The following is a 25,412-nucleotide window of genomic DNA, read 5'->3' as shown; positions in this document are numbered from 1 at the left end:
CCTCACGGGGGCTTTCCAAGTTGGAAGAAGTTCTGAGCACAATGCTGGAACCTAACAGAGCCCCTCAAGGCCTAAAGTCCACGGAGATCCCATGTTCAGAGAGGGGAGTGGGGGCCAGACAGAGGGCAGTGACATTGAGCTGGCTGAGTCACTTCAGCAGTGTGATCCCCTTAGCACTAACGCTGACAGTGAGCCTGCACCGTCCTTAGTAACAGCAGGAGTGACTGAGTCCTCTCTTTCATTTCCACCAGGCCTCCAGCTAATCTGATTGCTCTGATCTTGTTCCTGACCCATCCCTACAGTATGCCATGGCTCCACAGATACAGATCAGGACAACAGGGTTCTCTTCTGAACTGCTTTATTGACCGACCAGATGAGAAATCAGCTTGAACCCAGCCCGCACCCTGCAGCCCTCGCTGCGAAGAGTGTTGTCCTCTCGGTCCTGGGAGCATCAGGCCCCAGCCTCTCTCCTGCTGATCCTGACCTGGCAGCCTGGAAAGAATAGACAAGGAAGGTCCCTAGACAAGGGTGGGGTGAGAGACAGTGTCTTGATTGAAGGAAAGTGAGGACCGGGGGGCAGGGGGGCGGGCAGAAGGAAAGGAGGTTGGATACACACAGACCATGTCTGCCTCCTTCCGCATTGGGAGGAACAATTAGGAGTGGCCCGGGCTACGTTGAGACATGTAAGGAGCCTGCTCATAGCAGTTGCAGGATCCAAGGTTAGGGCCTAGCACTGACTACCTAAGATCTGGACCACTGATAAACCTGAATATATAGTAAGTGTTTCATTAGGGTTCCCCCGTCAAACAGGAACCTTGATGTTTAAGGGAGTCGCATAACCTCTAGACATTGCAGTCCTCAGACTGCGGCTGCTCTCCAATCCTAAGTGGGGTAATACCAGTTCCCCCTTCAAAGGCAAGATGCCACAGAAACTAATTCCCATGGCCCACGATCCTGTCTTCACACCTCACTGTCTTCCATGGTAACTCCCATAAAAGGGAAGGATACCAAAAAGCCCACCTCTTTCCCAGAGGAGCCCCTCTGGGATCCAGAAAAAAAAAAAATAGCCTTCCCCACCCTGTCTTGGTCTTGCTTCCCTCCCTCCCCTGGCCTGCGGCTGGGCTCCTCTGGATTCCAAGATGGGGACTCAGGTGTCTTGGCTGGATGATGACACGCACTCAACCTAAGAACAGAGGTCTGTAGGGTGAAGTATGGGGAGAAGGGCTTGGTCCAACTAGTGGTGGTGTAAGATGCCAGGCAGGAGGAGATCCTTGGGGGGTGGAGGTTCTCAGGCAGGCCCCCAAACCAAAGGAAGCCAGGCACCCAAGCCCAAGTCATTAGTGACATGCAGCAGAGTGGAGTGAGACAGAGATTCCTGGAGGTGTCCAAGGCTGCTGAGAAGGGAATGGCAACGGAAAGCGAAGGAGTGACAGGGTACGGTGGGCGGTGGCCACCTCACTCTGAGTGGACCAAGGCCCCTGCTCCTTGTCCGAAGCCAAAACCCTTGGGCCCAAAGTTTTTAGCATAGCATCCTGTAATGAGAGGAGAAAGTCAAAGTCACACTTCCGTCCCTGTATCGGCTCCTCCTGCCTCTGGAGGAGAGTTCACCACTGTACACCCTCAGCTCTTCTCCAAGCCCAGTTCAATAGTGGAAGGTTCTAAGAACTACTCTGGACCCATTTCCCTGCCACTGACATGAGGGAAGTACCATCCTCTGCAGAAGCAGACTGGATGGGCATGAGGACCCCAGGCTCTACCCTTGTCCCCGCGCTATGTGGCCACCTGACTCTGGCCAAGTCACATCCTCCCTCTGGTCTTGTCTCCCCATCTGTGACATGACGGAGATGGTCTGGCTCTTGGAGAGCAAGACCAGGAACTGGTTCATTCAACAAATGGTGGTTTCCCTCCCCACCTTTGCCTCGTTATCTTCAGTGAGAAATCAAAACTACCCACCTTTGCAGTAGATCTCACCATCCTTGTCCGCAAGGGTGGTTGACTCAAGGCCTTTGCCACACTTGGCGCACCGGAAGCAGGACTTGTGCCAGGACTAAGTAGGGAAGGAAACAGTTAATGCTGCTGCCAGTGACTAGGCTGCCCTAGCCCAGTGGTACCTCACCCATGTTGGATGAGCACTTCAGAAGTCAGCTGGAATGGGACTATTAGAATGTGGCCCATGGTGCTGGGCCAAGCACACACCGGGAGTGGTTCCCTGGTTGACTACACCACAAAAGGGGTGAGTTCCTGCCAGCAGGCTATACCCCCAGTGAGCTATCAGCCTAGCCTTCTCCACACCCAGCTAGCCCGTGGAACTGGCTCTGGACACGTCCCCGCTCCACCATGTACTACTTGCTTGGGATCTCTGCTTTCTTCCCCTGGAAACCTCTGTGTTTATCTTGTGGAATGGACGTGAGGACTTGGTATTGAAATATCTTATGCCCAGCCACGGAGCGGGAGGCATTAATTGCTGGGATTTTCTTGAAACAGTCTAGCATATGAAGCTCTAGAACTCGGTGCCTCATTTTCCCCAAAAGCCATCAGCTCTCGGAGTAGCACAGCCATAGCTCCATCACTCGGCAGCTGTCTCATTAAATGACTCCTCTGGTGTCATGCACGGGCCTGGCACAGAGAAGTCCCAAGTCAGTGTTGTACGACTTTAGACGGAGAACCAGGTATGTAATGCACAGAACTCCAAAGGAACAGGCCCATGGGATGTAGCTTCTCTGGAGGCCACAGAAGGCCCTTTGGGATTCTACGAGGTTGCTCTAAGGTTTGCACAGGGCAAACAGCTCCCCAAGAGAAAGGGAGGACACAGGTTTGTGCATAGCAAGAGGGGACACGAACGTACACACGCACACAGCACTGTGTAAACAGTACAACTTGGCAGCCAGCACCCAGCAGCAGCTGAGCGGGCTGAGGTGCTATGTAGACAGCTCTGCGCAACCCAGGCAAAGCAAGACGCTGGCAGGATAAAGCGAGGCTATGTAAGGGCACAAACACTGGCGCCCAGGCTGGCGGGGGAGAAAGGAAGCTGGGGTTCCTCGAATTGCCTGGCCACTGGACCTCACCCACTAGCTGTCTGTTCTTCGTAGGCCCAAGGGACAGTGGAGGCAGAGGGCTGAGACGGGATGATGTCTGGGTCCGAGTCCTCCCTCAGTGCCCTGTGCAACCCCAGCGGTCACCCAGGCTTCCTTCCTCCTCAACAAAGCAGAGGCTGCCATGCCTGCTCCCGGGCTGGACCAGGACTGAGTCAGACCCCGACCGCCGCCTCACCAACCCCACGAGTTCAGTCTCTGCTCATGTGCCTAGCACCTAAGGACACACTGTTTCTCAGTGAGAGGAAGGAACTTCTCCCTGCCTTTTCCTTCTGAACTCGAAATTCTTTTATCCTGTTCTTTCTTACAGCCTTAACTTTACCTTATATTCTAAGTGAGGGAAATGAATATAAAAATATTTTATTTTTATTCATTTATTTAAGAGAGAGAGAAAGAGACAGAGAGAGGGAGAGAGAGAGAGAATGGGTACACCAGGGCCTCTAGTCACTGCAAATGAACTGCAGATACATGCGCCACTTTGTGCATCTGGCTTACATGGGTCCTGGAGAATCGAACCTGGGTCCTTTGGCTTTGCAGGCAAGCACCTTAACCACTAAGCCATCTCTGTAGCCCACAGAGTGTCTTTTTAAAATATAATTTTTTATTCCTACAGTGACACAAAGCATGAGAAACCCAACTTAATGGTAATATTAATGTCTCCCAGTTTGTTTCTATTTTTTTTGGGGGGGGGCTCTAGACACGTGTGACCACGGCTCCTGTTTTCCTGTCACTTAAGGTGCTCCATTGCCCACTAGAAATGCATTCTTATCTCATTAATCTTAAAACCATTTTGTTTGTCAGGAACCATAATGGCTTCACTTTACAGTGTCTCCACACACCCAGCCTACTTGGCAGGTGTAGACTGAGACTTGGGAAGGCTAACCTGACCTCAGGGAATGCAGCTAGTAAATGCAAAACCCAAGACTGGTAGAGGTCCAGGGCCCAGCTGCTAACCACTACGCTGGGATTAGCAAGCTTCCTCCATTTTGCTGCTGGATTCAAAGAGGTTTAAGAGGCTCAGTTTAACAGTTGTAAGAGCCAGAGCTTCAGAATCAGGCAAACTTAGGCCAGACTCCTAGACTCAGAAACCCACCCATATACCCAGAGGGCAAATATCTGGGCAAATTATTTAATCCAAGGGGTTCTTGTTTTCTACATGAGTAAAATGGGAATGCTAATTCTCCTCGCCAAGGGCTGGAGAGATGGCTTAGAGGTTAGGCGCTTGCCTGTGAAGCCTAAGGACCCCAGTTCGAGGTTCAATTCCCCAGGACCCACATTAGCCAGATGCACAAGGGGGCGCACGCGTCTGGAGTTTGTTTGCAGTGGCTGGAGGCCCTGGCACGCCCATTCTCTCTCTCTCTCTCTCTCTCTCTATCTGCCTCTTTCTCTCTCTGTCACTTTCAAATAAATATAAAATAAACAAAAAAATTTTTTTAATTCTCCTCACCAAGCGTGACTGCAGGAGGAAAGCCTACTATGATCCAGACTTGGCTCAAGGGTCAGTTCCATTGCACACCCCTGACTCCCTTTCTCAAGTTCAAAAAGCCTTAGGAAAAAACCCAATGCCTCCAAGTCAAGCAGAACTGGATGCAGACTCAAGGCCTGCCGTGTGCTCATGAAGTCACTCCTTCCAGTTCAGTCCCCAGGTGAGAATGCAAAGTTCTCTTTCGCCACATGGCTTGGAGGTACTGACCCTGTGACTTGCTGATTGCTAGTCTAGAGCCGGCAAACCCCAGGGCAAGAGCTCTCCTGTCCCTCTCCATGTGGGGGCGGAACCTGCAGGACAATGTGATCAGTGGGCTGAGTGGAAGAGTTGGCTAGCTGGGGTGATTCTTACTGGATACAGCTGACTGCTGAGCTACCATCAGAATGCCGATGGGGAAGGGCAGGCAAGGCCAGCATAAACGGTGTGAAAAGCCCCCCAGAGGCTGACAGGCCCTGGGCCTTGATAAATTCTGCCCTCTGGGTATGTGGGTGGGTTTCTGACCACATAAAACCCATGAATCAAAATACGCATTTTATTTACTTATTTGAGAGAATCCAGCCACTGCAAAGTCCAGATGCATGCACCACCTTGTGCACCTGGTTTACTGGGGAATTGAACTTGGGTCCTTAGGCCTCCCAGGCAGGCATCTTACCCACTACACCCAAAATGTGTATTTTTGAGGGGTTATTAAACATTTCTGGAATCAAAAATTCTTTTGAAAAATCTCTTTCCAGAAAGGGAAATATTCCCACAAAACTCAGCATGTATTTTTAATTTGTTTTGTTTATTTTCACTTATTTATTTGAGAGCGACAGACAGAGAAAGAGGCAGAGAGAGAGAGAATAGGCGCACCAGGGCCTCCAGCCACTGCAAATGTGTGCGCCCCCTTGTGCATCTGCTAACGTGGGTCCTGGGGAACCGAGCCTCGAACTGGGGTCCTTAGGCTTCACAGGCAAGCGCTTAACTGCTAAGCCATCTCTCCAGCCCAAAACTCAGCATGTATTTTAAGAGGGAGTTGTGGCTCCTCCAAAATGCCTCCAATGGCCTAGCCTCTGACCTTCAATTCTGGAGCACAGATGGATCTTAGCAGCTCCCTATGAATTGCCCAGAGGCAGCCTGTCAACCCTGGACACGTGACTGTAAGAAGTTAGGTGAGTTCCTGGGAGTCCAGGACAATAAACTCACAGGGACAAAGGTTACTCCAATCCCTGAAAGAGAAAGGGGTTAAAAACCCAATGTTCGGGCTGCTCTGAGCACAGCTAAGGTCACTGCTTGCAAAGTTCTGGAATCCACATTTCAGAAATGTGCTCCCCTCCCCAGCCAGCTTCCTGCCCCGCAACATCTTACCTTCCCAGCACCGATCACCTTCTCTGCAGCATAGACGGCCTGGCTGCAGCGGGGGCAGCGCTCAGAACCACCAATCTTCTGAGCAAACTTAGACGCATTGGGGTTGGTGGTAGGCCTGTGGCCAGGGGCTCTGAACGGGAAAGGACACGTGATAAGGTACACTGACCAGCACAGGTAGGGACTGCTTTATCTCATGCCAGGGCATGGGGCAGCTCTGCCAGCTAGAGTCACCAAAGCTAGGGCTGCCAGAGTCGCCTCTGGGGTCCCAAGGCTCAGTATACTATTAAAACAGCATACTTCCCTCATCACCTCCTTAAAACCCCAGAACCATTTAACACCTCATTTGCTACGAACCCCTCCTCAGTCCCTCATTTCTGCAGCTACTTTTATTATTAGGTTCTTTGCAGGAGAAAGCTGCTGACAGATCATTCCCACTGGGGCAAGGACCTTGGCTGAAACTTGGAAATCTGTCATCATTTCCGGCCAGCCCCCCACCGCAAAAGCTAAAGCACTGGGTAAGCGGACAGTCAACAGCCACCCTTTACCAGCAGGTCAGAGGCAAGTGACGGCTGGAGAAGGGTGTGGGGAGACCCAGTGACACCCTGTGCCACGTCCAAGTCAAGGAAATGACTGCCCTTTGGCAGGAGTGAAAGGTGGCGGGGCTCAGAATGAGGCTAGAGGGGCAATGCTACGCTGAGCCCTGGTCTGTAGGGATCCTCTAGATTTTCTCAATCATAAAATGAGGGGACTGGTCTAAGTGACCTTGGAGCTCCTCCCAGATGACACTTGTAAACATAAGATGCATGCCTTGTGCAGAACACAGCCTGGGGGAAAAAAAAATAGCTGGGCATGGTGGCACACGCCTTTAATCCCAGCACTCAGGAGGCAGAGGTAGGAGGATCACTGTGAGTTTGAGGCCACCCTGAGACTATATAGTGAATTCCAGGTCAGCCTGGGCTAGAGCAAGATGCTACCTCAAAAAAACAAGAAAGAAAGACAGATACACAGAGGGCTGCTCTATGACCACCTTTTTGCTTTATTCTACTGTTGTCTTTATTATTGTTTCTTTTCTTTGGGGGAGGGAGGTGGGCTTCTATCTCTTGAGACACAGTCTCAATATGTAACCCAGGTTGATGCTCAACTTTTGATCCTCCTGACTCAACCTCACTCATGCCAAAAGTGCAGGCATGCACCACTATGCTCAACTCTCCCTTTTATTTTTTTAAAGATTTTATTTTTATTTATTACAGTCAGAGAGAGAGAGAGAGTGAATGAGAATGGGCGCAACCGGGCTTCTAGCCACTGCAAAAGAACTCCAGACACACATGCACCACCATGTGCATCTGGCTTACATGGGACCTGGAGAATCGAACCCGAGTCCTTAGGCTTCACAGGCATGTGCCTTAACCGCTAAGCCATCTCTCCAGCCCTCAACTCTCCCTTTTAAATCAGTTCTCCACTGCCTGATTAAAGGTGGTTCAAATGTGTCCAATTCGGGAATAGGAAGAGGAAGCTCAGGAAAAAGTGGAGAGGATCTTGTACTCACTCCTCATGTTTGATGCCCAGCGACTCCCCCTTGTCCGTGCTCAGCGTGCCTGCGCCCTGTCCATAGCCGTAGCCTTTTGGCCCATACTTCTTGCCATAGCAGGACTTGCAGTAGATCTCCTCCCCATGCACAGCCACAGTGGTACTGTCCAGATTCTTCTTGCACACCACTGTGGAGGGAGGAGGGGCATGGTGAGATGCAGCTAGGGTGAGAAGCTGGCTCGTTCCAAGCCCCCTGCAAATGAAGCTCTCTGGGCACTTTGCACACATGCTATCTTGACCTTTCCGGAGGCGTGTAGAAAGGGAGGTCAGCAGGATGACTAGGGAGCTGGAAGACAGAGGGCTAGGGTCCAAACATCCGACACCAGGTGGCCACGGTCCCGCTCCCAGGAATCTGTTGAGTGTCTCCCTCGTATCTCCCCAGGCTTCAGTGCACCCCAGGATTCAGAGGCAACAGGCTAGGCTGACTTGAAGCCATAGGATGCCAAATAAAGTTCTTTACTCTGCCCTTCACTGAGAGTCCGTGTGTCCCAACAGGAGAGAAAACAGAAACCAAGGGAGAAGGGCAGGGCTTGACTGCCTCCGCCAGTCTTTGCAAGAAGACAGGGCACAGACTGGTGAGGGTAAGGATGAGGGATGTGGGTGAAATGAACTGGCCTGACAAATGAACCATGTGTTAGCTACCCAACAGGGGGGCTTTGAAATGAGGTGCGGGTTTCTAGTATCAGAGAGCACACACGTCTAACCTCCTCTGACCTCTCTCATGAGAAGTATTTCACTCGCTTTGGTCTCATCCTGTAGTCTTTTTCTTTAATTTTTTTGTTGTTTATTTTTATTTATTTATTTGAGAGCAACAGAGAGTGAGGGGGGATGGGCACAGCAGGGCCTCCAGCCACTACAAATGAACTCCAGATGCATGCATCCCCTTGTGCATCTGGCTGACGTGGGTCCTGGGGAATCAAGCCTTGAACCAGGGTCCTTAGGCTTCACAGGCAAGTGCTTAACCACTAAACCACCTCTCCAGCCCTTATCCTGTGGTCTTAATTGGTTCTATGATACTCCCTACATACTGGGGTTCAGTACGCCCAATTGACTTGCATCTTCAAACACTTCCTTCTGAAGTCAGAAGCCCACAGACACCACGGAAGTGGTCAGGCCTGTGAGACAGCTCTGGGCCCAGCTCCTAACTACTTGCCATTCTCTTGCCTTTAATGGGTCCAGTCCTGTGCCAGTTCCTCTTTCCCTCTGAGCCCCAGGTTAGGGACTTCAGACTAAATAAGGACCCTCTTGTCCTACACTTGAAATCCCCACCTCATTCCAGCCCTCAGGGCCACCCAAATATGGAACCTCCCACCGCCTCCCCTGGGGCTTGGCTCCGGGAATAGAGAAGAGGGAAAAGGGAACAGGAACACCAGGCCAAGGGCTTCAACATTCCCTTCTAGGGCAGGAAGCCAGGAACTAGGCAGGAATGGTTTCCTTTAAGACCCAAATTGAACTGGGAAAGGAAGGCAGAAAGCAAAGATAAGAGTAGTTAGGTTTAAAAAAAAAAAAAAAAAAAAGAGGCTGGTGGCTGTCTCCAGCAAGAGGTCCTGGAACTAGATCTAGGGGACAGCAGGGCCGATGCGCTGCCTCCCACAGTGGCTCCCCAGCTGTGCTTGTCAAGACCCCGTGCTCCTTTTTGCTCTGCCTTGGTTCTCTCAGAAGCATAGTCCTTCCTACCATAGCCCACGTTTCATACCCCACTATGGCCCCCTCTCCTTTTTTTTTTTTTGTTGTTTATTTTTATTTATTTATTTGAGAGCATCAGGCAGAGAAAGAGGCAGAGAGAGAGATCGAGAGACAGAGAATGGGCGCGCCAGGGCCTCCAGCCACTACAAAAGAACTCTAGACACGTGCGCCCCCTTGTACATCTGGCTAACGTGGGCCCTGGGGAATCGAGCCTCGAACCGCAGTCCTTAAGCTTCACAGGCAAATGCTTAACCTCTAAGCCATCTCTCCAGCCCCCCTCTCCCTTCTTATCTAACCGAGTGATTACAGGAGGACCTCAGTTCATTTGTAAGATACACCAAAAACTCATTCAATGGAAAAGTGAAATATATCCTATACGCAAGGAAGAAAACCAGAGTAAATTCCTATCCATTGATGTTAAAACAAAATCAGGGGGTTGGAGAGATGGCTCAGCAGTTAAGGTGCTTGCCTGCAGAGCCAAAGGACCTCGGTTCGATTTCCCAGTACCCACGTAAGCCAGATGCACAAGGTGGCACATGCATCTGGAGTTCATTTGTAGTGGCTGGAAGCCCACTCTCTGTCTGTCTTTCTCTCTCACACTCTCTCAAATAAATAAATAGTAATATAAATATTTATTTTAAAAAAAAACAAAAAGTAGAGTGGTTAGTGTACTTGTTGGGACAGTGTTTCTGGATACTACCTGGCTTCTTGGGGCCTCATGTTGCTCTCTGTAAATATAGGAAAGAGGCAGCCCACTCACTACATGGGAAGTTCTGGAAGGAAAACCAAGAACCACAAAAAAAAATTCAAGGTCACATACTCTTCCAGAAGCAGCGCCAGGCCCCATTCCAACTCTGACATCGAGTCCTCACTTCAGCCAGGCCATGGTTTCCCCGAGGTGGGCCAAGCAAGTGAAGCCAAAACGGAACCGCAAGCCTCAGCCCACGGGTCAGAGGGCATGGGAGGCTTCTGCAAGCTTCCTCCGTGGCCCTGGACTCTGGGAAACAGCCCCGGGCCAACCTGCAGGTTTCAGTCCCATTGGTCCCCAGCAGAGACTTAGCATAGGCTAGCCTTTCTTGTGCATAAGCTGGCTGCCCAGCCCAGCCTATCCCAGGAGGGAGCTGAGCCAGTGCCCCTCTGCCCCAGCACACACACACACCTCAGGACAAACCCCAGGCCAGAGCTGGGCTCTCCTATCATGCACGAACTCAAGCTGGACATAGCGCCCACCTGACTGTTACTGGGAACCGGCTGCCCTATGGAGTCCACAGGGGGATTCTGCAGGCTCTGCGGCCTCTCTGCTCTGGGGCCAGGACCAGCGCCAAGCCCAGGAGGATGTGGCTCTCCTGGTGCATCATGCCAGCTTCCTCATACCCATCTAGACTCTCAGGAAAGGGAGCACGGGGTACCAATAGAGTTGAATCCATAGCTAAGGACCAGAATTATCAGGCCTTCTTTGGGGAACCTACCTAGACTCGGCCAACAGATGGCCCCAACTGTCAAACAGGCCCAGACCCTGCTGGCCTCTCCTTCCTGAGAGAAAAATCCTTTGATTCTGTGTGTTGCCCTGAATTCAAGCTGGACGTATCACTCAGTTGACTGAAAAGGGGAAATGATGTTCCTACCTTAACCAAGTCTCTGCCAAGACTCTGGCATTACGCTAAGTGGTAAGTCAGAGACAGTGAAACTCAGAGTGCCTGGACATGCGCAGTGCCGCATGGTCCACTCGGAGCTCTGACACCCAGGAATCTCACAGGCCCCCTCAGAAATGCATGACCATTCCCTAGGGCACCCAGTTGTATAACAGCCTCTGCCACCCGGCTCCTCCACCTGACTTTCCGCAACTGCCTTTAATCCCTGACACCCCCTCGCACCCCGCCCGCCGCAGGCCCTGCTCCTTCCTTCCTAAGACACCCCCTGAATTCCTGACCACCCGCCACGCCCGGCCAGCAGCTGGTCTTCTCCAGCAGGGCTCTCGGGCACATGCTCTGGGCACAGCTGGTTTCTTTTAGTCAGTGATTAAGCAACCTTTGAGAACACAGAGCGAGGACCCTTTGGACCCAGAAGGCTGGACCCCCTACACACACACACATACACACACACACACACGTTTGACAAATCCCTCGGTAATGAACTGCTGATGAGCACATGCTGCTGTCCGCATGCTCCGCAGCAGGCCGGGAGCCAGAAGAGCTCCACCAAGGCCTGTCATCTCCCCATTCATCACTTGAGCCCCGAGGCTGTCACTCCAGGCTGGCTGGGCAGTGTGGGAACCCTGCTGTCCCTGTGCTGTGGCTCTGGCCTGGCACCAGGTAGAGATGTGACTACTGGGTGAACATGGCCCTCCTGGATCTTACTCTGTATCAAACCAGCTGGGACGGACAGGACCCCATTTCCTCCGTCTCCAAGATGGGCTAGGACTTCAAGTCCTGTGAGCTCTCCTGAGAATCCCGTCCCGTCGTCTCGCTGTGGACCCCTGAGCAGTAAGCACATGTGTTGGTGTGTGTGCATGCACATGTATGAGCGAACACCCGGCAGGTACCTAATATTTACTGAACACTCAAAACAGTTTTTCCAGGTGTGGTGGTGCATCCCTTTAATCCCAGCACCTGGGAGGCAGAGGTAGGAGGATCGCTGTGAGTTGAGGCCAGCCTGAGACTACATAGTAAATTCCAGGTCAGCCTGGGCTACAGTGAGACCCTATCTTGAAAAATCAAAACACAGGGCTGGAGAGATGGCTTAGCGGTTAAGCGCTTGCCTGTGAAGCCTAAGGACCCCGGTTCGAGGCTTGGTTCCCCAGGTCCCACATAAGCCAGATGCACAAGGGGGCGCACAAGGGGGCGTACACGTCTAGAGATCGCTTGCAGAGGCTGGAAGCCCTGGCGCGTCCATTCTCTCTCTCTCCCTCTATCTGTCTTTCTCTCTGTGTCTGTCACTCTCAAATAAATAAAAATTTTAAAAAAATCAAAACACAAAAACAAAAACAAACAAGCAAAAAACAATTTTAAGTGCTTCATGTGTTTTATAAGGTCCTTTAATTTCAACTCTCACAGCAACCCCATGCAGTATTAATGAGAAAACTCAAGCAGAAAGCATCTTAGAAACGTGTTCATCACGACACAGACAAGAGAAAGTGAACTGTGATTCCAACCCTGATCACGCTGGCTCTGAAACTGGAGCTTAGCCAAGACATTCTACGGCCTCCCATTCAACCTGTCCTCAAGCAAACACGGCTGCTAAGTCGCGGCTCTGACACAGACTGCTGCTCCAATCACAATGAGCTGATCATTTAGGAATCTGAGGAGTCGCTTCAAGTCCTCAGTGCCTACGCACGTCACCTGGCCCAGGTGCCAGCCAGCATCGAAGAGGCAAGGCCCCTGGAGCAAGCGGACCTCTCTCAGCTGCCCCATGTCTTGTGCCAAGCTTCCTACCCCTCCAGGCAGGCGCCAGAGCATCTCTCACTTGGTATCATTAGGAACAGACAGCAAAAAACCTCGGAGTCCCTTCTTCCTCTCTTTGCAGGCTGTGTGAGTAGGAACTGGGCTGAGGACAAGTGGACACGCTGCCCTGAAAGGAACTGGGCAAGGCAACCTCTACAATCTTCCTCCTCACTGACCTTCACTGTAAGTTTGTGGTCTCTTCTGCATCTAGCAAGACTAGATTCAAAGTGCCTTTCTCTGCAATGATGGGATAGTGGAAGGGAGAAAGACAAAAAAGAGAGTGGAAAGTTTTACTAAGCAAACCTTTCCAACTTGGCTCTTCTTGCCTTCTACCCCCCCACCACCACCAGCCACCCCACCATCACTGGCCAATTCCCCCTTCAGAAACAGCCTCTGAAGGGAACAAAGAGGTCCTTAAGTGTTTCCCTCCCCTGCTGCGGGTTTCAGCCAAATGTCAAGCTGTTTACATCCCTATGGGGACTAATTCCCTGGGGTGCTGACAGCTGAGCCTGTGGAGGCAGGCCGGTCCTGGTCCCCTGGCAGCAAGGGCAGGCCTGGGAGGCACTTACTGCACAGGAAGCAGGATTTATGGAAGCTGTTGCCCTCGCACTGGACTTCCTCAGCAAAGTAGACTGTCTTCTGGCACACCCCACATTTCTTGCCTCCTCCCCAGTTCGGCATTCTGCAAGAGAACACAGAAATGGAAAATAAGTCCACAGGGAAATGGAAGCAGACTGCCCGAGACAGAAAAGCAATACGCAGAGGCTGAGGAGCCAAAGATGAGGGACCCCGTGGGGAGTCCTCGATCGCATCTGACCCCAGGCTCCAGCTACGACTTGGTGGGGGGCGGTCCCTTCTTCCATGTCACCCCGGGTCCTGCTCTATGTTCAGTCCTGTGCTCAGCCAGACAGCACAAGATATACAGGTTTTACAATGGAAGCTGCAGGAACAACGAAAATGAGCCAGCTGGCTACAGGTGCCACCACGGTGCACCAGGGCACACAGGGTGGCTCTAAAGGGGCAGCAGAACCAGAATTCATAAACCTTTAATCTGTGTAAAGTTCACACTCAGGCCAAATGTATATGTCAAGGGATAAAGATAGGATGGAAGAAAGGTATTCCAGAGCAGTAAGGGAAGGAACATCACAAAAAAGTCTTTAAAAAAAAAAGTCTTAGAGGTGACTACCTCTGCATCAGAAAAAGGAGCACAGTGAGATGGGGTCACCTGGGGTTTAACTTGGGTGGTTGACCCATGGGGGCCCTCTTTAGAATCAGTCTCTGAACCATGCACATAGCTATTATACATTCTCTTATTATACAACAGTTGACCAAAAAAAAAAAAAAAGTTTAATGGGGCTGGGGAGATGGCTCAGTGGGTAAAGCACTTTGTTCGAATCCACAGCGTCCACACAAATGCCAGGTATGGTACCAGTACACACCTGTACTCCCAGAGATCAAGAGGCAGAGACAGGCAGAACCCTGGGGCAAGCGGACTACTCAATTCAGCTGAATCGGTAAGCTCCGTGTTAAGTGAGGGACCCTTGATAGAAAGGTGGGAAGTGAGGAAGATAGCGGACATCAGCCTCTGCCTTTCACGTGCGCACGCATGTAAACACACACACACACACACACACACAAGGTTTAAATCAGGCCTGGTGGTACATGCCTGTAATACCAGTACTCATGAAGGTGAGACGGGAGGATGGTAAGTTTGAGGCCATCCTGAGCTACATACAAAGTGAGACCTTATCTCAAAAATACTAAAAACAAGCCAGGCATTGACCCATGCTGGTATTCCCAGCATTAGGAAGACGGAGGCAGGAGGATCAAAGTTTCAAGGTCATTCTCACTGACACAGTTGAGGCCAACCTAAGCTACATGAGACCCTGTCTTGGCAGCTGGCCTCAGAGTCAGGGCTGGGGGCTCTCCACCACTGGATAGTTTCCAGTGTGGCAGTGACACAGTCCCCAGCTCAAGAAGACAGTCCATGCCAGGTGTGGTGGCACATGATTTTATTGTCTTATTTATTAGATACAGAGTGGGGGAGAGAGAGAGAGAGAATGAGCGCACCAGAGCCCCTAGCCACTGCAAACAAACTCCAGACGCATGGTCCACAATGTGCACCTGGCTAATGTGGGACCAGGAGAATTGAACCTGGGTCCTTAGGCTTTGTAGGCAAGCACCTTAACCACTAAGCCATCTTTCCATCCGGCACATGCTTTTAAATCCTAGCACTTGGGAGGCAGAGGTAGGAGGAGGACCATGAGTTCAAAACTACTCTAAGCCTACATAATGAATTCCAGGTCAGCTTGGGCTAAAGAAAGACTCTACCTCAAAAAAAAAAAAGAGCATCCAGATTGTGTTCAATCAAGTCCCTGTGCCCTGCATGGCACCTATGTTCCTATGAAAATTCAAAGTGTGGCTGAGGAATAAGTGAAGGATGTCACAGCACTAAGTGCCCCAGGTGGACCTGTATGTGTGTGTGCTGTGGTACATGTGGCATATACACATGTGTGCAGAAGCCAGAGGAGAACACCAGGCATCTTCTATCACTCATCTACGTAGTTCCTTGAGATGGAGTTTCCCACTGAATCTGGCAATGCCATTTCTGGTCAGACTGGCTAACCAGTGGGCTCCAGCAATTCTCTGGTCTCTGCATCCCATAGGACTGGGGTTACAGGTGTGAGTGGCCATACCCAGCTGTTTACACAGGCGCTGAGGAACCGAACTCGGAGTGAATCTCCCCAGCCCCTTCTGTAAGGTTTTGTCAGAACAGAAGAGGGATATGTTTGCACTCTCACATCCTACAAGCTGGGCTTCCCTCTGGTCTGTCTCTGTCATCTCCCCCCCCCCACCCCCCACCCCCCCCCCCGTGTCCTAAGTTCCTACCTACACGCAGTCACTTCCATAAAAGGAACTCCCACATACCTGAGGCTCTGCCTCTCCTCAGTGCAGCTCAGGCAGCTGATTTCAGGAAGCTTCCACCCCTGAACTGCACACAGGAACATCTACCTGCACCCAAGCCATCTGCATGCAAGCCCCTTCTCTTAAGTCTCATGCACTTTCCTACCTTCATTTTTTAAGTAATGCTTTTATATTTTTGTTATTTATTTGAGAGAGAGAGAGAGAATGGACGTGCCAGGACCTCCAGCCACTGCAAACTACCTCCAGACATATGCACCACCTTGTGCATCTGGCTAACGTGGGTCCTGAGGAATTGAACCTAGGCCCTTTGGCTTCGCAGGCAAGTACCTTAACCACTAAGCCATCTCTCCAGCTCTTAGCTTCATTTTTGCTTGTGATGCTGTGCACCAAGCCCCTGAAATCCTACCCGTCCTCTGATGCTTCTTCTAGCTCCTCTCCCCTCCCCCTCCTCCTCCACCAGCCTGGTTGCCTCACCCCTCAAAGAGGATGCCTGCTGCATTCACTACTCCTGCTTACAACCAGGGCACATGGCCTGGCCAACCCTAGTCAGCCAGCTTGGGAGGGATGAGGCTGGTGAGAGGGGGAGAGTCTGCAAGCTCTGGAAGAAAAACAGTCCTGTCTTTTGGGAGCACTTCCTGGGAGCAAATTCCCCCACCCTCACCCAGAGCAAGAAGAGGAGAGCAAGAGGTTTCGGAATTCAACACCACCAGACAGACAGTCTAAAACAGCTGACAGAAAAAGTAAACTGAGTCTTGACACACATCATCAAGCCTTTGGCCTAAGCCAAACTTACAGCTCAATGTGTCTCAAACTCTGAACTCACTAGACAACAAAGTCCCTTCACTGTTAAACCAGTTAGTTGAGAACCCCAGAGCATGCATCCCGAGGGCAGCCCTGACAGCTGACCACCACCTAATCCCATCCAGCAGCTCTCAGTTTTCTCACTGAGCCCTCCCCTGCGCAGAAACCAAAGATGCCCTTGCCTCTGCCTTTTTGCAGGATCTCAGCTTGCCTTTCCTTCTAGATCCCAGAGTGCCCAGCCCAGCCCAGCCTCACACACAGGAAGCCTCAGGCCACGCCTATACACTGAGCTGGGAAGGCTGAGAGCTGAGGCTGGGCACAGTGTGCCCCACAGAGGGTCTGGAGAGACCACTGTTCAACGCCTACACCCACTTTCTTCCATCCAGGTTCAGGACTGACCTCAGCTCCCAGGCTCATGCGCCCTACAAGAAAGGCTTTCTCTAAGGGCCTCAGACCTCTCTGCCACGTTGAGTAACCTTGGGCCAGAGTTCTTAGCTCCTGGGGCCAGTCTCCACGGGAACTCCTCATGTCCATTGGCCTTTTAGCCCCTTTGGTAACTGCTCTTGGTGAGCAAGGGTTAGGTGCTGCAAAGTCACATAAGGTGAAGGGAGATTCGACAAGGACAGCACACGTATCACACTGCCGCTACCCATCGACCACAACCCTCTTCTTCTCTACTGTGACAACCCCAGTCTATTCGGGCAGCTCCTCCCGGAAGATGGAGAACACATGTCCATTTGACAGATGAGGAAAGCCAAGCCCGGTGTGCTGACTCACACTTTTGTTGTTGTTGTTTATTTTTATTTATTTATTTGAGAGTGACAGTCAGAGAAGAAAGAGGCAGAGAGAAAGAGAGAGAGAGAGAGAGAGGGAGAATGGGCACGTCAGGGCTTCCAGCCTCTGCAAACAAACTCCAGACACGCGCGCCCCCTGGTGCATCTGGCTAACGTGGGTCCTGGGGAATCGAGCCTCTAACCGGGGTTCTTAGGCTTCACAGGCAAGCGCTTAACCGCTAAGCCATCTCTCCAGCCCTGACTCACACCTTTAATCACAGAACTCTGGAGGCTGAGGTAGGAGAATCACTGTGAGTTCAAGGCCAGCCTGGGCTATAGGGTTCCAGGTCAGCCTGGGAAAAGGTCTGCCTCAAAAGAGAAACCAATATAAGGGGAAACCGGCTCAGAGAAGTTAGGCCACTTGTTTGTGACCCACAGTTGGAAAAGGAAGGACTGGATTTGAACCAAAGGTTCAAACAGTTCTGTGTCCCCTGTGACCCCAGCCACCCTGCAGGGGGCGCAGCCTATTTAAGAGGGCTGCATGTGGTTAGCATGCAGTTCCTCAAGGTGGGCTCTCTTCCTCAACCTTCTCCACTCTTTGCGACCCTTTGCACCAGCAGGGGACACACTAATGAACCGCGGGGCACCCCTAAGGAAGGAACACTCCCCATAACCACGTGATCGGGAGCCATTTCCAAGCAGTGTTTTGTTCAGACACAAAGTCCTTCTCCCGCTGGGGGAGACCCACAGCTCCGTACAGGCCTCCCCTTGTTCTCCTGGGCCCTGTGGCAGGGGCCCACATCCAGCAAGGCCCCAGGGAAGCAGGAACTTGGGCGGGGAAAATGGGTGAAGCCCAAAGACCTGTCAGAGAGGGAGATGTGCTCAGGATGCCCCTGGGCTGAGCTAGTTTTTAAAGCTGGTGTCTGGTTAGGGGTCTCTCCTGATGAATACAGCAATGGGGAAGGGTCCCAGATCTACAGAGGAAAAGCAGAGATGCTGCCACAGCCAGCTACTACCCCCTCCCCCTCTCGATGACAACTCAGGAGACCTTGAGTATGGAGAGCCTCGGCTGAAGGGAGCCCTAGCCACCTCCTTCCTGAGTGAGGCTGGGCTGGCCCCTCACCCCACCCCCTCCTTTCTGCCCAGCCCCTTCTTCCCAACTGCCAAAGTCTGGCTGTGGGGAGGTTGGATTGCCTTAAAAGGAAAGCTGTGTCTCAAGTCAGTGACCTGCCTAGAGAAATGTGTGGCTCCTTCTCGATTGCCTTCCCAGGCCTGAGAGACAGAAGACCTTTGGGAGATGGTGGCCAAGAGAGCTCCTCATGTCAGAGGGGCTGTGCAGTTCAATGGTCAGGACACTGGAGCTAAGGTTAAACAGAGCAGATGCACCCCTTCCCTCCCATCTAAGTGACTGAGGCACGCACCTTCTGCTCTGAGCTTCATTTACTTGTCTCTAAAATGGAGCGCCAATTCCCAAAACCATATCCTGAGGCTTAAAATGAGAATGCACAAAAGGGATAGCACACACTCTAGGGGGGACATATCTCTCTCTTATTACCACCTACAGCCTGGCCTAGCCAAGCCATCATATTATCCTGCCAGATATGGGGCCAGATGGTTACCCTCCTTCTCAGCTGATCCACATCTAGAAGGAACAAAACTTGAGAAGCAACGTGCCAAGTAGGGACCAAGAACTCCTGAGCTATCAGCCAGCCCAGATAAGTCTGGGATACAGTACTTCCTGGAGGTTCAGTTCCCCAGTTTCCCTTGCAACCTGAGACTATAAACAAGGACCTGTGACCTGTGTTTTCTATCAGGCTATCTGGGTACTCAAGAGCCATGGTTGCCAGGCCTAGTATCCCAAGCATGTAATCCTCGCATGAGAGGCAGGAGGATTACCAAGAGTTCAAGGCCAGCATGGGTTAAATATTTCCAAGCCAGCCTAGGGCTTCATGATGAGACTGTCTCAAGCAACAGAAAGGTCACTGTTATTTTCTGTAATCACATTAACCACAGCAGGCTCCCTTCAGAGTCGCATTCCTTTTGGGAATGTCGACTTGTGTTCTGGTTCATCCTAACTTCACTCTCTTGATAATCTCGGCAGAACTGGCTAGAAGCTGGAAGCCAAGGGTAGACCTCTTCAAACCAGCAACTAGCCCAAGTTTGCTGCTCTGACTACTTCTTCCATTCACAGCAGCACCCAGAGCTTGGGTCTTAAAAGAAAAGGGGCAAGGAGGTGGTTCTTAAGGCAGCAGATGGAGCAGTGGCCACAGGTAGACTCACAAAGACAGAAGTGATAGATTCAGTGGGTTCTACTTCAAGTCTAAGGAACCATTCAGAGATGTATAAACTTGAACTGCCAGCCACTTCTGCCTGAAAGGAGGCCCTCTCATCAAACACTGGATAAATGATCACATATCTTTCTTCCTCAAGTAGAAAAATCCTATCTCTCCCATTCCATAATCCCTTGTTCCTAGGGCCACTGATGGGCTCAGAGTTTAAGTCCCCACCCTCTTGGTCCAACAGAAACCTGTCAGGTGTTTATCTAGTTGTTAATGTGCTTCTTGGGTGACCTGAGCTGTTTGTCATTTATCTGCCAGGTACAGACAATGCTGTCATCCTTTCCATCCCCAGGGCTCCACCTCTTTCTCCAAGCCTCCATACCCAGACAGCAGACAGCAGGAGGAAGGGTGGCCCTGCTTCAGAGCCTATAGAGCCTACACCTTGGAGGTGACACCTGAGAGGCCAAGGGGCCTCAAGGAGATGTCCCCTGGTGGGGAAAGAGCAGACAACCAAGTAGGCTGGGCCTCAGCTTTATGGGTCCCACCAAGTGATGTCATGGGAATCTTGCACAAGACTCACCTCTCTGAGACATCAACTAGCATCAGAGCTGTCATGACTCCAAGCCCACAGCCCCCCCCACCCCCCAGAACTTGACCGTAACTCCCACTTGGCACGCTCTCTGCATGACATGACCCCTCTTCTCAAGAGGATGCCCCATGGCCCCAGTAGGAGGACTGTGAGCTGCCAAGGACAACACTATGTCTCTCCTTTTCCACTCTTGTCCCCAGTGCCTTTTATAGCATGCTCAAGTGGAAATGGAGGTCCCTAACTAGGTATGTGCTCTGCCGCTGGGCTCCAGCTCCGGCCCTGTGACTTAAGTATTTCAAAAAGAAATCTTACATTGTAATAAGGCTTCCCAAACTACTTAACCAATCTAATTTGCTTGTCTGGAATCATGTCAAGACCCCCACGGTGACTTGAGCCATGTGTTGAACACAGAGGTCGGAATGGTTTTTGATTAATTTTTTAAAAGTAAAAGCAAATGAGCTCTCAACCTTATAAACACAGGTTGCTTGCAGCTGACATCACAGGAAGCTCCATCCCACGTACCACTGAATAAAGAACCTCAAGCCTCCTGGAGTGGGGCCCCCCTCCGGCCCAGGCTGCCTGGCTGGGCTGTGTTCCAGCTGTGAACCTTCTATTTCCCCCTCCCTGATCACCGCAGAAGAGCCAGACGCAGCCTTCTGGTCTTTGGAAAGCACTGGAAATGCCAGAGTCTGAAAACACTAGCTGCCTCCGTATTTACACACTTTACCATACATGGGAATTACTCAATGCTGTCGTCAGACAAATTCCTGGGACGCTGCGTAGTCCAGGCCACGTCATTAACATATAAATTCCTGACAACTGGAAACTCGGGACCCTGCCTCCCCTTCCACAAGCAGCAGCTCTCCCTCCCTCCCTCCCCTCTGGATGGCTCTTTTCCTGTCCTCCCCACCTCGCCCCTTTCCTGCAAACACGGCTCCGAAACTCAAGCATGCACCAGATCAGATGAAAGTGTATCTGATGAGTGACCCATAGGGACCCTTGTCCCCTCGACTACCCAGCGGACTGAAAACCTAGAGCTCAGGCATCTTAATCCCGGTCCCATTCATGCTAAAACCAGGAGACCCTATTTGCTTTTAACTATCCGCCACCACAGAGCATCTTGTGAAGCTAAAGCGCCTCACAGAGGGCCACCATTTCCTCAGTGAGTTGACCCGTAAAGACAGCAGCCGGGCGTGGTGGAGCATGCCTTTAATCCCAGCACTCGGGAGGCAGAGGTAGGAGGATTGCCATGAGTTCAAGGCCACCCTGAGACTACACAGTGACTCCAGGTCAGCCTGGGCTAGAGTAAGACTCTACCTCAAAAAAAAAAAAATTAATTAATTTAAAAAAAAGAAGCGGTGAACATATGTTTGAAGAGCGACTGGAACCAGAGGGCAGATTACTCTCATCATCTCTGAGCCTTGGCTTCTTCATGTATAGAACATCCAGCCTTAGCACCTTCCTCAGGAATTGCCCAAGATGACAGAGGTGAAGTGTTCAGCAAGGGTCAGACAGCTGCTGGTAGTCACTGCTCGCCTTTGAGCCCCTGTCTGCCACTATGCTGTTCAATGAGCGACGGCCGGCTTGGGTGCAGAGGTGTTTCTGTGACTGGCATCTCTTTGGACTTCTCAATGTTTAGTGCCTGCCTCTTTCAGGCTTCCAGCAAGCCAAATTCTCACAATGAGCCACGCTTACATAAATAAACTGTAGCAGCCCACCAGAAAGCCTTCTTTCCAAGTTGTTTTCCCCACCAGGAGATCCACAGTGAATAAAAACTCTGCTCTTTTCCCTCAAACGTTTTGGAACACTGCCCTCCTGAAAAAACTGGTAATTATTTGCAAGGTTTATGACTTCCGTTGGGCAACACAACGGAAAGCCCATTCCTCCCCTAAGTCATTCACGCAGTGTTTTGACTGCTGGTTTAGTTGATGGTTTGGGGTGGTTTTTTTTTTTTGGAGGCAGAGCCTATGTTGCCTAGGCTGGCCTCAAGCTTGTGACTCCCCTGCCTCTGCCTCCCAAGCGCCACCATGCTTCATTTCAATCACCCAGTGTTTACTGATCACTAACTGTGCCCACATTACCCTCCCAGTCTGCAACTCTGACCCAGTAAGGACTGGCTGGCACCTGGAGCCAACTGTGAATTACAAAAGACAGCACCTGAACCAGGAAGGCAGCCTTCAGTTCTCTCTGGCATTTTCCCAGACCCTCCTCTATAAGCATCAGAGGCATTATGGGCAGCTCTCCTTCAGCTCACGCCACACCCTCTGTAGGATAAACTTCCTTCCTGGTCTGGCTGCCCACACGCCCCGGATATCCTCGCCAAGGCAAAGGATCCTTCAGTGGAAGACTGGGCAGTGCCAGGTTGTACCCTGCAGAAAAGGAATAATGGCTTCTGAGGGAGCAAGCCCCCAAGGGTAGCCCTAATCTCCTCAGCAGGGGACTAGCTAGGAAATCAGAAGGCCTAAAGGACGCTCAGCTCCCAGTTCCCAGATCTCTCCCGAAGGAAATGCCCAACCAGGCTGTGAGCTTACAAGCTGCTAGCAGCTCCTGTCAAACTGCGCAGGGCAAGGACAAGGAAGGCAGGACCTCAATGCCAGTGTGCTGGGGAATCTAACGAGACCCGTTCCCCAAGTTCTATCCCTGAAAGAAACTGAGTTGCTATGTGTCCAGGTCCATCTGTGTGTGAAGTTGCAAAGCCAAGCCAAGCCTTGGTCTGTCTGTCTTCCACACACCCTCTCACCAAGATCCACAGCGACTGCCTCTAAGACGTTTCCCCAGAGTCAAGTGGACTTTCTCCAGGCTGCTGTGACAGCATACCAAGGCAGCGCCCCTAAGCTTGGGGAGGCCAGGAGCAGGGGTGTGGGTGATTGGAGTCCTAGTGTAGGGGACAGCCTGAACTCACAATCCCAGCCTAGAGTCTACAGCTTACTAGATCACAACAGCACATGGGTTGTGCAAAACATGCCTGTGTCACTTAGATAAAAAAAACACCTGTTGCAAGCGTTGCTAGGTGGGTGACACTTTGGGACTTAAGTATGCGCCCCTTTCGGTTCCTCAGCTTTCAAAGGAGACCACAAAACACTCCCTGTAACCAGTTCCCCACCTAGCACCAAGACTTGGGTGGAGAGGCTGTCTCAGAAAAAGGAAAACCAGGCCGGGCAGTGGTGGTGCACACCTTTAAGCCCAGCACTGGGGAGGCGGAGGTAAGAGGATCGCCGAGAGTTCGAGGCCACCCTGGTACTACATAGTGAATTCCAGGTCAGCCTGACCTAGACAGAAAACTCTACTTCAAAAAACCAAAACATGAAAGAAAGAAAGAGGAAAACCTATGCCATGGGGCACAGATGCCCAAGGTCATGTCCCCGAAGCCAGATGTTCCCCCCCACCGCTCCGCCCCGCCCCTCCCGCGGGCACTTTCCCCCAGAGGAGGAGAGGGAAGGCAGGGGTGGCACGGATGCCCTCATCTCTCTGCTGCACAAAGGGCGTCAGTGGCCCACAGAAGTGCCGATTGTTCAGCTCAACCTGCAGGCGCTTGGGTGGGGGAGGGAAGCCGGGTCATCCTGGGTCGGTGGGGGGAGGGGGCACGAGACTGTCCAGGCAGCACCCGCCCCCCAACCGGGGAAGGAAGGGAGCCCGCTGCTCTAGGACACAGGGGACGCTCTTCTCGCCACTCCCGTCGGGAGTCACTTTCCCTCCAAACTTGTCCCCCACGGTCAGTCGCCAGGGCCGCGGCTGCGCGGGAAAACGCAGGGTGTGTCCCGGACGGCCGGGTCGTGCGGTGCGAGGTCGCGGGGGGCGCCGGGGAGGGCGGTGGTCGGGGGCCCGAGGGCTCGCTCACCTGGCAGCTGGGCTGGCGCGGGCGGGCGGGCGGGCGGTGCGGGCGGGCGCTCTCGGCGGCGGCGGCGGCTGGGTGCGTCCCGCCCGCCGGTGCGCCCGCGCGCCGTTTTGTTCCGCTCGGGGAAGGCGTGTCCCGCAGCCGCGCCAACCAGTGGGCTTTGCACACTGCACCACGGCGGGGCTGATGTCACGGCGCGAAGCCCGGTGGCGCTGACCCCGCCCTGCAGCCCCGAGACTGCGGACGCCGGCCTCGGGCGTGGCCGGAGCCCCGCGCTGCGGCCCCACTGTGCGCCACCGCCACCCCCACCCCCACCCTACCACGCGGCCACCCACAGGGTCTCCCGGTCAACCAGATGGAAAGGCAGGGGAGTGACCTGGGGAGCTGGTGGCGCGCACACACACTCACTGTAAGGGACATATCTTGGGTGGCAGAATAAGACAGGTTCCCCCGTGAGCCTCAGATGCTCTTGTTGAAACAGATCATCCCACCACCTCCAGTTCCCCCAAGGGGACTTTCCCTGTAATCTTCAGTATGACAGACGCAGGCTCAGGCCACTGAAAACGACCTCTGAGGTGGTTACCAGTGAGTATGCAAAAAGTCACAAGTTCAAGGCCTGCCTGAGCTACAGAGTTAGGTGAGACCTTGTTTCAAACTACAAAGTGGGGCTGGAGGGTTGGTCCAGCGGTGAAGGCACTTGCCTTGTAAAGCCCAAGGGCCCGGGTTCGATTGCTCAGTACCCACATAAAGCCAGATGCACAGGATGGCACATGCACCTGGAGGTTCCTTTGCACGGGGCTGGAGGCCCTGGTTTGTGCGGGTTGAGCCTCGTTTTTGTGATGGTTCAGAGGAGACGTGGCAGAGCACTTACCTAGCATGTGCTAGGTGGGCTCAATCCTGAGTGCAAATTTACTCTTCCTTCAAGAATAAAGTTAAGCATTTGATGATACAGAAAATGGCATGTTTATTAGGCTTTTCTTGCATTCTCCCATGAGGACCATCTGTCTGTTTTGCTAGAAACAGCATGTAAGGTCTTGCAGGGCTGGAGAGATGGCTTAGCTATTAAGGCATTTGCCTACAAAGCCAAAGGACCCAGGTTCAACTCCCCAGGACCCATGTAGGCCATATGCACAGAGGGGCATAGGTGTCTGGAGTTTGTTTGTAGTGGTTGGAGGCCCTGAATACCCATTCTCTATCTGCCTCTCTCTCTCTCTTCCTCTCTCTCAAATAAATAAAAATACATTTTAAAAAACAAGGTCTTGGGCTGGAGAGATGGCTTAGCGGTTAAGCACTTGCCTGTGAAGCCTAAGGACCCCGGTTCGAAGCTGGATTCCCCAGGACCCACGTTAGCCAGATGCACAAGGGGGCGCTCGTGTCTGGAGTTTGTTTGCAGTGGCTGGAGGCCCTGGCGCGCCCATTTTCTCTATCTCTGCCTCTTTCTGTCTCTATCTGTTGCTCTAAAATAAATAAAATAACAACAAAAAAAAGTTTAAAAAGGAGGTCTTGCAAAATTGGGATGTCTGTAGGAACACAAGCAATTTTTCTTACAGAAATACTGCCATCCTTGTCTGA

General features: G+C 52.0%; 1 protein-coding gene across 1 annotated transcript; it reads right to left on the bottom strand.

Annotated features, from left to right (window-relative positions):
* Positions 1-341: 341 nt before the first annotated feature.
* On the bottom strand, positions 342-23,881 carry Csrp1 (cysteine and glycine rich protein 1). Its single transcript, XM_045142234.1, has 6 exons — positions 23,844-23,881; positions 13,208-13,320; positions 7,472-7,640; positions 5,926-6,055; positions 1,954-2,047; positions 342-1,532 (listed from the first exon to the last, which is right to left on the bottom strand). Exons 2-6 carry the CDS (start codon positions 13,317-13,319, stop codon positions 1,456-1,458), a joined length of 582 nt encoding a protein of 193 aa, XP_044998169.1. The 5' UTR covers position 13,320; positions 23,844-23,881; the 3' UTR covers positions 342-1,455.
* Positions 23,882-25,412: the final 1,531 nt, after the last annotated feature.

This window comes from Jaculus jaculus, chromosome 1 (assembly GCF_020740685.1).
Source record: "Jaculus jaculus isolate mJacJac1 chromosome 1, mJacJac1.mat.Y.cur, whole genome shotgun sequence".
In the NCBI taxonomy this organism is placed as follows: Eukaryota; Metazoa; Chordata; class Mammalia; order Rodentia; family Dipodidae; genus Jaculus; species Jaculus jaculus.
Note: the sequence above shows the minus strand (reverse complement) of the source record. Positions and strands in the feature narration are given on the sequence as shown.

What these genes read in the sequence shown, in the direction of transcription:
- Csrp1 (XM_045142234.1), bottom strand. Translation starts at nt 13,319, where the DNA reads ATGCCGAACTGGGGAGGAGGCAAGAAATGTGGGGTGTGCCAGAAGACA. An exon ending in TAAATCCTGCTTCCTGTGCA is followed by an intron (nt 7,641 to 13,207) that starts GTAAGTGCCTCC and finishes CTCCCTCCACAG; the next exon opens with TGGTGTGCAAGAAGAATCTG. An exon ending in CTGGGCATCAAACATGAGGA is followed by an intron (nt 6,056 to 7,471) that starts GTGAGTACAAGA and finishes TTTCCCGTTCAG; the next exon opens with AGCCCCTGGCCACAGGCCTA.